At 39.1% G+C, this 17,637-nt stretch overlaps 2 protein-coding genes across 2 annotated transcripts in view; both read right to left on the bottom strand.

Annotated features, from left to right (window-relative positions):
- The window catches only part of LOC139449404 (protein Jade-3-like), a 32,883-nt gene extending 31,458 nt beyond the window's left edge, over window positions 1-1,425 (bottom strand). Inside the window, exon 1 of the mRNA XM_071230774.1 lies at window positions 1,293-1,425. The gene's annotated coding sequence lies outside the window, so the exon portion shown is untranslated. The remainder of the gene's footprint in view (window positions 1-1,292) is intronic.
- Window positions 1,426-5,659: 4,234 nt separating this feature from the next.
- Window positions 5,660-13,447, bottom strand: LOC139449477 (sequestosome-1-like). Its single transcript, XM_071230893.1, has 6 exons — window positions 13,086-13,447; window positions 10,191-10,286; window positions 8,719-8,948; window positions 8,160-8,373; window positions 7,231-7,641; window positions 5,660-6,851 (listed from the first exon to the last, which is right to left on the bottom strand). The coding sequence occupies exons 1-6, from the start codon at window positions 13,252-13,254 to the stop codon at window positions 6,691-6,693; spliced, it is 1,281 nt and encodes a 426-aa protein (XP_071086994.1). The 5' UTR covers window positions 13,255-13,447; the 3' UTR covers window positions 5,660-6,690.
- Window positions 13,448-17,637: the final 4,190 nt, after the last annotated feature.

The following is a 17,637-nucleotide window of genomic DNA, read 5'->3' on the forward strand; positions in this document are numbered from 1 at the left end:
GTGCTTTTGTCAAACGGGGTTTGGCTAGAATACATATTCTTTATATGTGGATAAAGAAGTGTCGATAAACATCTTACACAATCAATATAGAAATTATTAAATGATTTCCATTGCATTATGGCAGAAGAACGTTTTCAGTCTGTTTGGTCAATGCTTAGTTTCTATTGAAACAAATCAGAAAAATCAAGCAGACCTGACCCTGCTGACAGACAATTCAACTTATTCAATAAAAGTAATGCTTTTCAGTGTCAAACATGATTAATGTTAATTTATTCTAATAAAATCAGCATAACTTAAACTAACCTTTAATTGGCTTATTTAAAGGGAGATAACTCTAACTGTAAAAAGAAGTCCTTTTATCATGTTATGAGAAGCCTTACACAAATAAATACAAAATAATTAACATAAAATGAAAAGGAATAAAAAAATCATTTATTGAACACGGGTCATCCTTGTGATTGCACTGATGGTGACGAAATGTTAACTTGCATCATGCAAATAGTCTTGCCTAACGAACAAAAATATCAACATAATTATTAAAAATTAGTGTACATTTTGACATAGACTAATAATATGTTATGACAATCTAACAAGTTATACAATGTACACCCTAAAGACGTTATAGAGAGTGCTGTGTCGGCATTAGAAACATAATTCACAAACATAATCATAGATATAAACAAAGTGCATATGAATGCATCCTATCTGTATGTCATTTACTTACTCGCTTAATAACAATATCCACTTAGAAATAATTTTGATCTGATTTTGACAGTAACTGATTAAGTCAAATGTAATAATTCCAACGAAAGATTTAAGCTGCCAATCATAACAGATGACGTGTGATTTTTGTTTACTCACATTTTACTTACAGCATTTACCCAAATCAGATCCCATGGACCAAAGCTTTATGCAGTTATCAAATGATAATATCATGGCAACATCAATGAGATGACAATTCGTCACTACGGTTATTATTCAAGTCCGTTATGACAGTAGCATAGCACAATTATTGTTTTGTTTTTTATCGTATCATATGTCAATAAGTGACTTGCATGGTCAGCATTTTAATGTCCAATATTGAGACAGCAATAAACTGTTTAACAATTACATGTGTGCGAACACCAGTAACAAGTGCCGATCCTTCAAGCGGATATACGTTTTCTACACAGAGATAACAGTGAAACATTTGTTTTTATTTACATCGACATCGTGCTCGTGTACCGCCACCTGCTCGTGTCGACCTAATTACGTATTCATGATAACATTAAACCACCACTAATGATTCTCACCTCCTTGACCATACGTTATAATTAATCTACAAACTTTCTTCTTTCAACATAATTGCGTTTCGATCGTTCAATCATTTCCAAAATTTGGTATCAGGGGAAATTTTCGATAGCACTCATTTGGCGCCATCATGGCGAAAATTTCATGGAAAAGTAGGTCACATGGCTGTCTCGCGAGAGTATTCGAGACTTCCACGGAAAGCTAGCAGACAATATGTCTTTGACACAGTTTAGTTCCGTATCACATGCTGTGGTCTCTCGGCAGGTCTGAGGCTGCTGTAGTTTTGGAATGTGTACGTTAACTGATCAGTATGTTGTCATTTCAAATACATTGATTCCCTGAAGTAAGAGATCGCGGTAGCCACAAGATTATTTGGGTTGCGCTTATGGACGTTTGCGGGGTAAATGTTCATGTTTTTGAACTTCCTTGTCCGTTGTTTTTATGCATGTGAAAATGTTTTAATAGTGTTTAAAAGAATATAGCACCATTTTTTAGAATCTGATCTGGTCTGAGAAGAATAACGAAGGTAACAGCTTAAAATAAGTGTGATGCATATTTGTAACTAGCCATGATTATGTTCTCTTATTTATTCCAAGAATTATTACTTTGAATTTGTCACAAACAAAACCCACCTCGGCCCCTTTCAGCTATAATTATAACATTGACATGTCAGCTCAATGTCTATCTCTGGGAGTTGTCATACAACTTTTTTCTGAGCTAGTTTTTAGCAGTTCACCAGAGAAAACAATCATCACCAGGAACAAGATTCAAAAGTATTTCACGGTGGGGAAGTTTATCGTTTCAGTTAACCTCTCTGTGAAAACAAATCAGGTATCGTGTTGACTCGTTGCATGGTCTCTATGGAAACAAGAGACGATGGGGTTGCTTACATTGGGTTCGATCCTAACGCTGAAGACCCCGGTTCGATTCCCCCAAGTGTGAAATTCATTCTTGCACGATTTTTCTGTCCATAATATAGGGAATGTTATGGGATATTTCGAGCAGAAGTACTTTACCCTACTGTGGAAATTAACATGTTCTAAATTGATGTGACAAACAAGCAAATAGAAAATAGAGGTCAAATCGGTTAATCAGACCTTGTCAACGGATGCCAATGATAAAGAAACATGTGGTGGCACATTTTTGCACTGATTTGTCGTCTTTTATCTCTGTATTCTACTTGTGATTTATGAGTATAGTTTGTGATTATTAACATACCTGAAATTAACATGAAATAAACTATCTGTATTGTTTTATATCATTTCTAAGGAATATTACAGACCCGCTTTAACTGGAACTAACGATGCCATCCTGTTCCCTTCAATCCCTTAGCCATGCACCGTATGTCCTGCTTAAAGTACCCTCGGAGATCCTGGTCAGACGAGGTCTCCACCACTTTATACCGTTTGTTGTGAGAGAGGCGACAAAATTCGATCCGTGTGTCAAACCGATGATGTTTATCACCCAACACTGCAACACAGCAGCAATTCGCGTTGCTAGGATGCGCCAAACTGTCGGGATATGATAGTCGTGAGTTCGAATCCCAGACTCAAACATGAACGTGAACATTGGTTTGTCAGCACCATGCCAATGCAGGGTCAAACGTTTACCACTTGCTTCATGACATTCCCAACTCGGGATATTCTAATACACTGGTCCATTATGAGAGTGCATGGTCACTTATTATGTAAAGTGGGGTGGGTGGGTGAAACTGGGCTTAAGACTGTATTGTATATAACATCCCCCACCCCGCCGATACATGTAAAAATTTTAATTACCCCCCTCACCAAATAATAAATTACCTGTCCCTATTTAATGTTCAAATATATAACGTTTTGGATTGAAAAATAGAACTGTCAATTGCTTACACACTCACACCCCAGTCATTTTTTCATCTCGTTGTACGGCTCCAAAATATGTATTGATATGATGAAGTATCCCTCAGTCAACTTAATGACTTTTAGTAGTGTTTACGCCGCATTGAACGCTATGTCAGCGGTATCACGATATGGTAAAGTCAATTAAATGCATCAGCCACGTCAGCGAGCCTGATGACCCGACCCCTGAGTCGCCTCTTACAAGAAGCATGGGTTGCTGGGGCCTGTTCTACAAAGCAACCGTAGCACAACGACGATTGTAAATCTGCGTCAAGTATATGACAGTTACGATCACCTATGAAGAACGAGTCCCTGACGACCAGTTCTAACCCGGAAAATCTGATCTCATCACGAGTAAATCCATGCTATTGGGGAACTACGACACCCCGTTTTCAACCAAGTCACACAGACTGACCATCTACATTTTAATTGGCTCTTACGACAAGGATGAGGTACCAGGAACCCATTCTCTCCTGGAGGGGCTAAATCAGTTGAAGGGGCTAAATCAGTTGAAAAGGACATTTCAACAGCCTCTGAAAATAATGACATAGAAATAATAGCACCTTGTTTTACGATTGAGGAATAATCCTATCCGTGGGAAGACCAGATGTCAATTTGTGTTACACAATTCGCTCTATCAACTATAAAAAGTTCGTGTTTATCTTAGTATTTCATGGCAAGATTTAGTAGCAGATTTATCCACCACTACCAAAAAACCATGTTGAAGCAGGCGGCAAAATCCCTCGTGTTATGACGATGTGATTGTGATTTTACAGGCGCTTCTCTTGACTGGTTGAGAATTTTTATTGGAGCTTGGTCACATGTAATTCAAACGGGGATCAGATAATCACCACGGCATTTTCTGTTGCTTCTGAGCGCGATGTCATCTACACACAATAGAATGTACTATCGATGCCATCTTTTGGTTTTGTGGCTTTTTGTTGTTGGAAATTCTCATACTTCTCATGCTATCAACCACTGGTTACCCAGTCCTTAATCCTGCTGACTGGAAAGATGTGTTGTTTTGAATGAAATTACATTGGTTTCACCAAGCTGCTTAATAAGATGATGAATCTCTGAAGTGTCATATGCTAACAAGTTGTATTACTATGTTGCAACACCTGGTTGTGTGTACAGCACAGTTCACAAATTGGGTGAAAATAAGAATGGTTCCTCCCTTAGAGTAGATAGACGGACAAGTGATGTGTTTCCAGTTTGACTCCTGAGAGTTTCTAAGGCTTTGGTCCTGTAAGGGCAGATCTAGCATTTTTAAAAGGGAGGGTCCAAAATATCGAAATCCTCTCTCAGATAATTTTACTGCCTACAACATACTATATTTGGTTTTCAAAAGGGGATTTGGGGTTGGTCCGGACCCCCTGAACCTCCCTGGATCCGCCTATGCACTGAAATATATGTTACATGTGGTGTCTCCTTAGGCAAATGATTTTGTTTGAACTATGCCTCTGTTCACCCAGCAGTGAATGGGTACCCGGCAGGTTGAGATGGTAATGAGAGTTGCACTTCTAGCGCTTCACAGGCAACTTGAAATGTATTCTCCCCAGGGAGCTGATAATGAAAATCAAGTGCATACTGATCCATTGATTGGGTAATGATTTAGTGCTTTGAGCATGCTATAGTACCAGGACTTTGAGTAATAGAAATATACTCATTATGATTACTTATGGTTTAAAATGCAGTTTTTGTTGCCCAAGGCTGTCAGGGGTTATTGCAAACACCCCATCAGCAATCTTGCAGCTATTGGTGGGAAGTTCAGCTTTGAATGTGTATGTCAGAAACCTAGAGGATATATTCTGGCTGATGGAGTGAGCTGATCTCACTACTGCAACTTGTACCATCTTACTCCTGTCAACAGCCATCTTCCCGAGGCAAGAGAGTTAACTGACTTTAAAGTCCAGTTTCCACCCTTGCCGAACTAGGCTGGAATTCCTGGGATCGATCGTAGCGCCACCAGTGGCTATTACGAGTTATGTCCTTTCTATGCCTCTCCTATTGACCAATCAGATTCAACCTCTCGTATCACTTGCATTTGCTTCAAACAAAACGATGGCGCCCAGTCAAGACGGTCTGATCGATAATGAAGATCTATATTGTGATAAAACGAGTCTTACAACGCGAAGTTCATCAAATCATGTGAGCACCTTGATTAAAAACATGAAAAGATTTAGAAAATATTTGTTGACAACGAGTCAGCGGTGCACATGCTTTGCAAATCCTGCAGTCGACCAAAATCTGCATGATACTTTACGAACCGGATTTCAAATTCGGTGCACGATTTTGATTGGACTATGCATAGACTCGTTAGGCCAGCCAAAATGTAACTCCATAATACAAGCCTAGTTCGGCAAGGGTGGAAACTGGACTTTTATAGTCAGTTAATTCACTTGCCTCGGGAAGATAGTCAACAGCTTGATTTACCTATATAGCAATTTGACAATTATATGAATATGAAAACAAAACATGAAATATTTATTATCCAATAAATTTATTGGCTATGTAAGAATATCACAACAAACATTTCAGACAGAAACATGAACCCTTGTTACCTTTTTTAAGGTTTGAACCGTCACCATCCTTACCATTGAATCACAATACCCAGTTTTCACAATACCCAGTTTTAGGACGTGTGAATCAAACCCAACAGGCATTATAGCGACATGGTTTTCATACTTCCTACACACAAGCAAATATTACCGTAAGTTGTAAATGCAGTAACATAAAGATATAAACGAACTCCCACTTAACACCATTTCCACCATAAACTAAATATTTTAGTTTAGTCAGACATCTTTCAGTAAAACAGTTTGTAAACATTAATATCAAGATACTTGATCCAAACTGGAGTTACCAGCTATGCAAATACAAAATGATGAAAAAAACCAGTATCACTGTATGAATATATACTGGTAAATATAAAAGTACTTACAAAAAGTGAGACTGAATTTTACATATTAAAACATTCTCCATCAGTTGGTTAGAGAATTACTGTCTTTTTGATTCTTTTGTCTCTTATTAGTGGGGTATTTCTGTAAATTTTGATTTGAACAAGGTTGATATTGATTCAGTTTGATAACAGTGCAATGTATTTCAAACACACATAATTCAAAACACCTCACAACATATAAAAATTAAAGGTCCCATACTGTTTAACATTGTTATACATTGTCAAACAATACTGTCATATATTTGTCCCAAAAACAGACATTGTTCATATAAAGAGCTGTTATACTGTACAGAATAACCCAGTTAACTAGCATAGCCTATATTCATAATTAAGAGTGTGTAACAGTCTGTATCAGTGTTTAGGCTATGAAGCCCCCATTGGTTGGTCGACCTGGCCAACTGGCATCAACACTGTTAAACATTGTCAAACAATTCTATCAGATATGTCATTCCCAAAACAGACACTGTTCAAATAAAGAGCCGTTATAATGTACAGAATAATCCAGTTAACTAGCATAGCCTGTATTCATAATTAAGAGTGTGTAACAGTCTGTATCAGTGTTTAGGCTATGAAGCCCCCATTGGTTCGTCGATCTGGCTTGATGGCATCGAGGACCTGACTGATGTCTCCATTCTTGGCCTCGAGCAGCCGTGTGAGCCAGCCGCCATCGTTTGTGAACCCCATCTGGGACATCTGGTGGAGAGCTTCAGAAATCTTGGGGTCTGCAGAAAATATTTGCACATGAAAACATACATTCACGGTTCAGAGCATGAAAAATGTAAACAGTTTCATGAGCTATCTTGTATAAGATTTAATGTACTGGATTCTAGTAAAGATATACTGAAACATAAGCGTCAGAATGTAATTAAATGGTTCATAAAGTATTAACTGCAGACAATGAAATATTGTCATGATAGTACTCATGTCTTTACTTATTTACCATATCTGATTTACCGGTGATAATGAGAACAAATTCATGGCAAACAAAGAAAGAATACCCCATGTCTACAACAAATCAATTGCAAAAGCCATTTGAGTAGTTCCAACACAGCACGTGGAACATGTCTTCCAATGTGGCCACAGTGTCCGGCTACTACTAACCTGGGTGAGGAGGGCTGGATGGAGATCTGGAACTGGACAGAAGGGTCCACTCTCCTTCACAATTACCAGGGCCCCCGTTGATCTGCAGATCCTTCATCTTCTCTGTGACTGGAGTTTCAGATGATCCGGAGCCATCCTCAGCCATTTTGGCAGCTGTTCCCTGTTGTTTGGGTTCTGCTGTTTTGGCATCTGCTGGCTCTTTCATCTCTTCGTCTTCCTTCCCAGCCTCCTTGTCCTGGTTGGTGCCATAGCGACGATGGCAGTGGCGGAATCGGTGACCATGACCTCTGTGTCCTCCCCACCCAAATCCCCATCCTCCTCCAAAACCTCTACATCCGCGTCTGCCAGCTCCATGACATGGCCCACCACGACGGCGACCGTGATGCTCAACATCAAAACTCACATCAATACCTAGGACAGAAGACAGTATTGACATTTACCTCTATTCTATCATACTTATCAAACCGAAGGTACCTAATGAATTAGTCAATCCCTTACAATCACAAAACCTTTCAAATAGTTTTTCAAAATATTTCTGATCTTAAAAAATCTTTGACAAGATTCATCTGCTACAAAAATAAAAATGGAGAAACTAGATGTGAGAACGTGTTTTCTTTCACGGAACTAACACAAAGCAAGGTAATGCTTAGTGACAAACTCTTCATTGGATTTATAACAGACAAGTCATATGACTTAATGTGACATTCTTACCCCTGATATATCAATGACCTTGTGATATATCCGTGACTTTGTGATATATTTTCAACAAAACTACACCATTACCAAACGAAAATTGCCCAATCACAAAATACACCCCCCCTTTTCCAAAAGCTGTATTCTCACTGGGGTGTTATTTCACAATACATTGATATATCGGTGAAATGTGACACCACTACGTAATGTATTATATATGTTACTGTTTGACATACCGAAAGGATCCAACATGGCCGCCACGTTCTCTCCCACATTGTGGAGATATTCCTCCTCGGGTCCAGCCTCTTGTCCTCCCTCCTGGTTGGGGTCTGAGTCTGCCCCGGGGGCACCGTCTCCCTCCGTCTCCATGCCACACCCACCGTGACGGTTGTGCCATCGGTTCATGTAGCGCTTCATCCACCGGCGGAAATGGGGTGGTGGGCGGAATGGCTGTGAATATTAACACAAGCTATGAGTGACTAATATTACTTCATGCAATTTAAACTTTATCAGAAAACTACCAATACTGAATTATATTATATCATATTATACCACTATCATCATTATTATTATCATTGAATTATGAAGTGAACACATGCTGCACAGCTGTGTTATATCTTAAGAATCAGCTAAATTGCTGAAATTTGGGATATGTACATATTTCTCAGTTATCACAAATCACACTTAACAAATAGACTAACTGAAGGAGAGCGCATAATTCAAACTTTAAGAAGAATATACACTAAAACATTTATAAAACAAACATATCAATTCAACTGATTATGGAAATCTCACCATTCTGCCTGGGCCACAGGAGTTAACGGGCTCCACAATCTTGAACATGTCATGTTCTGAGTGGATCTTTTTAGCCTCACACTGACTACAGAGATCATAGTCCGGGCACACGCAGCACTTGTAGCGGATACCTCGGACCGCCCCCTCGCAGCCGTCACACACAACGTTGGGGTGGAGCGATCCACTGCTGCTGCTGCTGCTGTTGTTGGGAGATGATGGCGGAGCATGCTCTGAAATGACCAATTAGCAAACAGTATGAAACAGCACAAAAGACTAACATTTTCTGACTTGTTTCAAATGTCAAAATGTTCGCTATGTGGTGCATTCAATTATTCTTTTTCACGAGAATGAGGTTAACTATTATTGTTCCATCCATATTTTCATAAGAATGAGGTAAGATATGATTTGTCTATCAATTGTCAAAGAATTTGTTTGCTCTGGCTCAAACAAAGAACACTCTCCCGGCTTGTCTAGGGACTGGGAGGTATAGCATGTCAGTGTCATAGTATTAGAATGTGCTTAAAAAAGGTACAGTTTTCAAAGTTGCCAAATTTTATTCAGTTTGTGATACAGTTACCTAATAATCACAAAGTCATGGATCACTTGTGGTGCTAGATGTCATGACACACTTATTTTCTTACTAAGTAGTTCACACAGCTTGATGTACAAACAGAGCTAATCATTAAACATGGGTTTATTAACTTTTGACTGACAACAGCACTGTAAATATATATATTTATGGACCTGTATGGCATTTCTTTGGTGGTAACATAACAGACAAACTAAGTGATACTCCTTTCAGAATGTAGTTATGATAATGTTGTTGGGATTTTTTAATTTCCGCTGAGGTGGCAACAAAAAAGTAATTTCTTTGAAATGTTTACAAAATGTACTGAAACAACCAGGAGTCATATGACTACACATCCTCCACAAGTTATTCCTCGCCAACAGGAAGCTCAATAATGTCACAAAAGCCATTTGAAAAATAATCGGTTTCAGCTTTCCTTTCAGGGAAATGAGGTTTGAAAGCCATTACAGAATATGATCAACATTAACAATCCATTTAGGAAAGTAGCAGTTACTGCCCTGTATTGTAGACATTCAAAACTCATTCTGTCAGTGTATATTGGAGTTAAAACAAGGTATTTGAGTCTTTGTACATAATCTAATTTTCTTTCAGTTTCTATAATGGCAACTACTTCACAAGAAATATGTAAAAAAAACAAAAAAACACAAAAAAAACAAACAAAATACTTCACAAGAAATACACAATGTTAACACAAGAATCTGATTGAACATTATAAATGTCAGTAAACTATAACAAAGTTCATGATTTTCATGGTAATTTATCAAATGCTGGTGGATATTGCATTTATACAATGGATGTACAATTTTTATCACATAGATTGATGAAACACTTTTACTACAATGTTACTAAATTTATAATCAACTGATTATACATCCAGACTCACCTCTCACATAGATTCTGAACACTGAGTCAGTTACAAAACCCAGTGCTTCCATCAGCTCCTCATCAGAAGAGAAAGACACCAGGTCACCATCGCTGTCTGGGGAAACAAAAATAAGATTAAATAACAAAATCCATTTCATCTATATATATTCATTTGTCCTTTCAATGACTCACTCCAGTTTAACATCTGTTGCAATATGTCAAATGGAAGGTGACCGCATAAACCGATAACATATCACTTTGAATATCACCTTATATCACAGATAATTCCAACTCCTCTCACACATATATATATATGAATATAAATATATATATATATATATGTGTGTGTGTGTGTGTAAACATACATATAAAAATTGATAAAAATAAGGTTGAAATATAGAAATACTTTCTAATACAAAATCCTATGTTTATACATAAAACCCATAAAAGAAAGGCTTTGAATGTATTTTTAACACAAAAGACCGTTCACCGATAATAGTTTAAAGGGGCACTGATCTAACGCCATTCCCCGGACTGGTTGTTGCCTTTGTTATTGTTTTTTCCCCCGTGAGTACCCGGATGATACGCAACGCAACTGAGCGTGACCAGAGACTGGGCTACCGTCTACAAGGACAGCTAAATAAACTTGGAGGCTGGAGGCAATATTTGTTTTACGCATTTTTGCATAAACACTGATTGATTAACTGTGATCTATAAAGATTCTACAAAGGGCGCATGTTAATTAATTTCTTCAGCCTAAACAAACAGACAAAAAGAACGGCTGAGCTCATCGGAAGTCGTCATTTGGAAATACCCCAGATGGTTATAGTGTAATACTAAAAAAAGTATCCATGCAGTGAAAACATTTTCGGATTTCGGATTGCGTCGATAATACGATTACTACCCCCTTGTTGTCATCCACGTTTTCTCGTATAACCCTACACTTGTGTATTTGTCGTCATTCACTTGATGCTCAGTTAATGAATTTATTACAGGTACAATTAGTGGTAGCACCACTTAGATTACCTGACAAAGGTTCTCATTTGGCATTTATTGTGTCTGGGGTAATTATTCAATCTAAATCCAGGTTTGAAGTGAGGTTATGTAATATGCACGTGGCAGCCCAGCAAGAGGTGAATGATCAGTTGATTTACATTTTTTTGTAAATCAACGGATCGTTCCTAGTCATCAAAGGATTAACAGAAAATATGTTGATTGATTAATCACTGTTATCTTGCACAGTGGATATGTCAAAAGTGAGTGTTTACATGTCTAGGTTTACTAAAACAAAGGGAATACACTCATATCATGGCGTGAAGTGCCGATGTAAAAACAACATACAATTTGTTCAAAGGGTTAACTGATAATACGTTGATTGGTTGCTCATTGTTATCAAACTCAATGGATTTTTTAGGAACCGTGGACGTAATGAAAATAGTTGTCACGTGGCCTTTCTCAGCCGACCTTTGAAACTTGACACCCGAAACGATATATATCTTTTAGAATATTTGATAGTTACAGAGACACGTGACATCGAATAAGTTATTTTGTATAGCTGCAGACGAGTGGGATATTATTCCTTTGTGTGGATATTCACGGAAACATTCTTCGAATAAGGAAGCTGCCTATTTATACACATAAATTTGGTAAGTTGTAATTATGGTATTTGCATTTTGTTTTCCTTCATTTGAACCGATTCGTTCTTGTTTTTCTACGTTTTGGTTGGGAAATTCTTCAATGCGCGATAGACGTTGTTTTCACAGGTCATTTCCTTTGTAAGCGTGTATAGATTACCGTCAATTTGTAAAATGTGAATCTCTCAGGCAATTTATAAAATGTGTAAATATTTCAGTCATTTTGACTAAAAAATCTGTCCAGATTGATTAAGACGATCAAAAGGGCCTAAAAACATCACAACAGATTATTATGTAGGATTAGAAGCCAAACAACATAGAAATGTACTTTTTTTCAACGTAACATTTTCAGTCTCTTGGTGATGACATTAAACATCAAAATGTTTGGAATTCGTTATCATAATGATACAGATGGAAATGTTTTTCAGTCACTTTGTAAAATAACTGAATACTTAGACGTTTAATAAATATGTTACACATTTTGACAGTAAAAAAATATACACACTATAAAAAAAGCAATGCTCAGGTGAAATATTTACTTTGTGTTGCAAGTCAAAATAGTGTAAACGAAAAACGCAAAATTACCAAGCAAGTGACTTATCAAAACTTCGTCACCATTACCGATGCTACCCACAAAGATGCCTACATTTCCTTATTATCTCGAAAACTGTATTTCATTTTGTTGATCAATGTGACCATACGCTCTTATTACTACCGGTATCCATAAAAGTGACTAATGCGCTTACGAATGGCGCAACAGAGGTCGCGAGCTAGTCTAGATTTCTGCTCTACATCCGGGTACTCACTGGGAAAAAACAATAACAAAGGCAACAACCAGTCCCGGGGAATTGCGTTAGATCAGTGCCCCTTTAAATAAAATCCAGAAGGCCAAACTAAAATTTGTTGCAGATTTCCTGACAGCACAGGGGCTTGTAACACCCAAATTAGCAGCTACAAGATACACGGTCATCATTTTATCCTTTTATATAGCATACTGACGCTGGGTGTGACCATAGATCTTGTAGCAGCTACTTTTGCGTCACAAGCCCGTGTGCCTGACAGGCCGTAAATATAGATCCCTCGAGCATCAACATTTTTCTTATATCTCTCGAGTTCCACCACAGCGTTCATTGACATCCCGGTATTGTCAGTACCTTATGCCACAAGCGTAAAATGGCTGTGGAGAAACCAGTCAGTACTCTCATTTTGAAAGCAAATTGTGCAAATTGTTTTGGTCTCGGCCGAACGTCACAACAAATGTCGTCTGCTTGACAACTCACCTTTCCAAAAGAGGTTGAAGTTTCCAGTGACAAGCCCCGGGAACACTTCTGACACCTTCTTGAACATGTAGGTGAAACTGGAAGACGCATCTGCCGGAACTCCGAAACGTCGGATCTCCGCCTTTGGGTCCCCATCTCGCTCCAGGAACGCTTTGATTACTACGGACATATTTCTGCCTGTCAAGTGACGAAGTTTCAGTGTCTCTCAAAGGCTGATTTGTTGATATATTTTGTTGACAGTTGTGACGTTCACGTATCTTCTGTGCATTAAGCTACGTGGCCGGGCTTTAGAACACGGATGGAAAACCTGAGTTTATATACCCAACATTGTGGCAGTGGGAGAAGCAATCAAACACAGAGTGTTTATTTTGATTCGCGAATTGGACTTCTGCGCAACTTCCTGAAGGATTCAGCACAAATTTGCAGTGTGTCACGGCTAAAGATAGTAAAAAGAACGTTCTCGATCGTTCGATGGACCGGTTGGGGGCGTTCCTAGTCCGATTTAGAACGGACTTGTCAGAATCACGCGGTTACATGAGTCATGGACACGTGACGGAAAATTTCGCGACCTTTCGTTATGAAAGTACTGCGTAGTAGCATATTTAACCCAGATAAACAGGTCGCTGATAACGGTCCGTTCTGGAACGAGAGGGGCCGTTCCATTTTGAATGATTACATTTAAGAAAATATGTATACACAAGTTATCAACTGTATCCAAATACATATAGAGACAGCTTCTATCATTAGCGGGATATCTCCATACGAATTCATATATGACTCCCTATAATAAGCGTCTACTCTGACATAAGTCTCTGAAATTAAAAAAAAACGTGTGTGTGTGTGTGTGTGTGTGTTATTGTCTTGTAATATAATAATATAAAGGACGAGGGAAGGTCTTCATTTGCTGAAGAAATCTAGACTTGCTTGGGATGAGCGAGTATTTTGTTTCACGATTTGCATGAATGATAGACGGTCGTAAGAGTCTTACTGTAATAAACACGTTTCTTCATCCAACAAACTTTCTTATGAACTGACAGAGTAGTGTCAGAATAGTTGGCGTATAAATGAAATTATTCTTTAAGGGAAGGACTATATATACATCCCCCATTGAGGTCATTCCAGTCTAGATCTATAGGCGTTGTAATCAGTGCGTCGTGTGTGAAATTAAACGTTAATTGTCTCGGTATGTTAAGAGTGAGTTTGTTTAACGCCACCTTGATCAGTATTTTAGGTAACCATATCACGTGTCAGCTATAAAGGAGGAAACGACAAAGGTGACATATTTTGATACCCACAAGGATTCGACCCCACTACCAGTTGATCCGGCGGTTGACAGCTGGGGACCGGGAGGGGGACGGGGTTGGGATTGTGGGTGTCATGAAAAAATATACAGTGAAAGAGGGAGGGGAGGTCGCCAAATTTTACAACTGTGAGGGGTGGTGATGGAATGGGGAAATGTTACATGAGTACATAAAATAGAAATAGGGGGTGGGGTGTGGAGTCAGCAAAATACGATACAGCCCTAACAACAACCTCGCACCCCTCCCTTAATAAATGACCAATCCCTGGTGTATATTTAGTATTATTTACCAATCTTTTATTTGATGAGTAACCAACTTGCCCAGTTTCACACAAGGTACAAATTACACATCAAGATCCGGACTAAACAGAGACAACAGACGAGGGAGCACAGTCGTCCACCAGGCGTCGGTTTGGTAGTAAACGCAATCTCATTAACATCAGACCTTAGTTCTCGCTACTGCTAAACAAAGCGACAGCGAGAATTAAGATCTGATTTTAATGAGATTGATAGTAAACGTACATGTTTCTAATTCTACGATATTCCAAATAAATTTGTTTCTCCTATGGAGGTCATGCACCGTGAGTACCATCTATATACTCCTGTGTTTTTCCAACCAGCTACAACTGCCTATCGAATATAGATACATATTATCGATCTTCAGAATCGACAGAAACATCAGTGAGGAGGGAAGGGAGAACTCCCTTAACGAGACAGTCCCCCTGCATAAATTCATTTGATAATTTGTTTATACATTGTATTTACAACTTCAAGATATCGGAACATCACACACTGGTCAGCTGCCCCTACTGCCGTGTTGCTGTCGCCTAGTCGTTTTTAGAACGCCAGTAATGTAGATTTCCCGTCTCGTGCATGCCCATTATTGTCGGTCCAGATCTAGACGCAAGAGTCTAATGTTTAGAGTGAGTGAGTGAGTATGGTTTTACGCCGCTTTCAGCAATATTCCAGCAATATCACGGCGGGGGACACCAGAAATGGGCTTCACATAATGTACCCATTTCGGGAATAGAACCCGGGTCTTCGGCGTGACGAGCGAACGTTTTAACCACTAGGCTACCCGACCGCCCCTAATGTTTAGACATGTTGAAGTTGTAAGACAGTGTGAACTAAAGATCAAATGAAGCTTTCCAGAAGACATTTTCCCCGAACCATTGTGATTCTGTCTGCTCCCCTAATGTTTTACAAGCTGAATTGCCCGAACTCCATATGAATGGCCGGTTCGCCCCGATTATGTTTCTAGGTTTGTCAGCACCATACCGTGCTCGTGGGTTTCACCAAAGTGGTAAACGTCTGAGACCTGCATCACTTCGGGCTTTCCTCCCACATTAAGATGACACGCCGTGATATGACTGGAATACTGTTAAAAGCGGCGTTAAACCAGACTCACTCACTCACTCCAAATACGAATGGATACCTGTATAGCTACGAAGCTACACGGTGTTGGACCGCCGAAGATTTTACGATCACACCACTTTCTTTTGGTAACATGAATTATCTCCCTTCGGGCTTTTGTACTGTTTCTCGTGTCATCGACCGTGTTGATAAGTTCCTGTTTTGTTCAGGAATCAATAACATGTCGTATTCTGACGTTAGAATTACGTAAACACTGGCCGAAAATAAGACACGTGTTTGGAATTTACGTGTTGGAATCCAGCGCCGAGAAATATGTCAGAACAGATCATATGTCCTGCATTATGTTCATAAATTTACATCGATAATAATATGTATCATGTATAGTATGCTTTCTTCGTCATCATTCATAAAGGAATTTAACATTTGTTATCTAAAATTGTGCGTATTGCTCTTCATATGGCATAAAAAGATACTTACTTTCCAATCTCATTCAAATCAGATCTAAGTGCTCGCTACCACTACACAAAGCACTACGATATGATTTTAATGAGATTGCTTACCAGTGCTGGCGTAAGAGGCGACAGATAGGATCGGAGGGTCAGGCTTGGTGACTTGGCTGCTTGCGTACCCCAGGATGTGGTACGTTGCTCACAATTTCGATCTCTGGATTGTTTGTAGACATGCACAAGTCTCTAAGGGAATAATTATTAGTTTTAATAATTATTTATAGATTATGTAATTGAAAAGAACAAGTAGTCTCTATAAGAGACTGGAGTTCTTAGATGTACGGCCCGTGAAGATCCGGGGTAGAATAGGTCTTCAGCAACGCATGCTTGCCGTAAAAGGCGACTATGCTTGTCGCAAGATGCGACAAGCGGGATCGGGTGGTCCGGCTCGCTGACTTGGTTGATGCATGTCATCGATCACAATTGCATGGATCTATGCTCATCATATATGTCACTGGATTGTCTGGTCCAGACTCGATTATTTACAGACCGCCGTCATATAGCTGGAATGTTGCTGAGTGTGGCGTTAAACAACAAACAACCAACCAAACCAACCTTAGATTCACTGTCCACATATCTAGACTTGCCTACTAGGATAGAATTACGACACATCCATGGACTTTTCTTTCAGTACAGCCTTTGAGCAAAGCTAGATTGTTTGGTCCAGACTCGATTATTTACAGGCCGCCGTTATTTGCCGTAATATTGTTGAGTGCGGCGTTAAACAACAAACATACAATCATAATAAATATCACCACTTTCTCTGCTCCCGATAAGCATAATAGTTCTAAATGTGCGAAGTCATTCGCTCGCGAGTCTTGTCAACTCTAGTACACAACCCGCGAGCTGGTTGGGCAACAGAGATACGTAATCAATCGATATCGAGCAGTACAAAACCACCTACCAAAGCTTCGATTTGGAAGCATGCCGCAAGTTAAACACTTCGTTCCAGTTAGTTATGTATATTTTACGAGCGAATCTTTCAGTAAGTATGTCTAAAGGAATGTTAATTTTCTGTTAATCAAGGGACACAACTCTGCATGACGAAATGTGGCACCTTAGATGACTTGGGCCACCCTGCAGAACCCAACAGTGAGTTAGTGTTTGTTTCTGTTTAACACTGTACTCAGCAATATTCCAGCCATATGAGGGTGGTCTGAAAATAATCGAGTCTGGACCAGACAATCCAGTGATTGATATAATGAGCATCAATATACGCTACTGGGATACAATGACATGCATCAACCAAGTCAGCCACCTCTTACAACAAGCATAGATGCCTCTTAAGAGAAGTATGGGTTGCGGAAGACCTGTTCTCTACCCAGATCTTCACGGGTCAGTGAGTTAGTGAGACATTGGGTAAGGATAATAA

The sequence above is a fragment of the Haliotis cracherodii genome, unplaced genomic scaffold, assembly GCF_022045235.1.
Source record: "Haliotis cracherodii isolate W230 unplaced genomic scaffold, xgHalCrac1.p SCAF_8, whole genome shotgun sequence".
Classification (NCBI taxonomy): Eukaryota; Metazoa; Mollusca; class Gastropoda; order Lepetellida; family Haliotidae; genus Haliotis; species Haliotis cracherodii.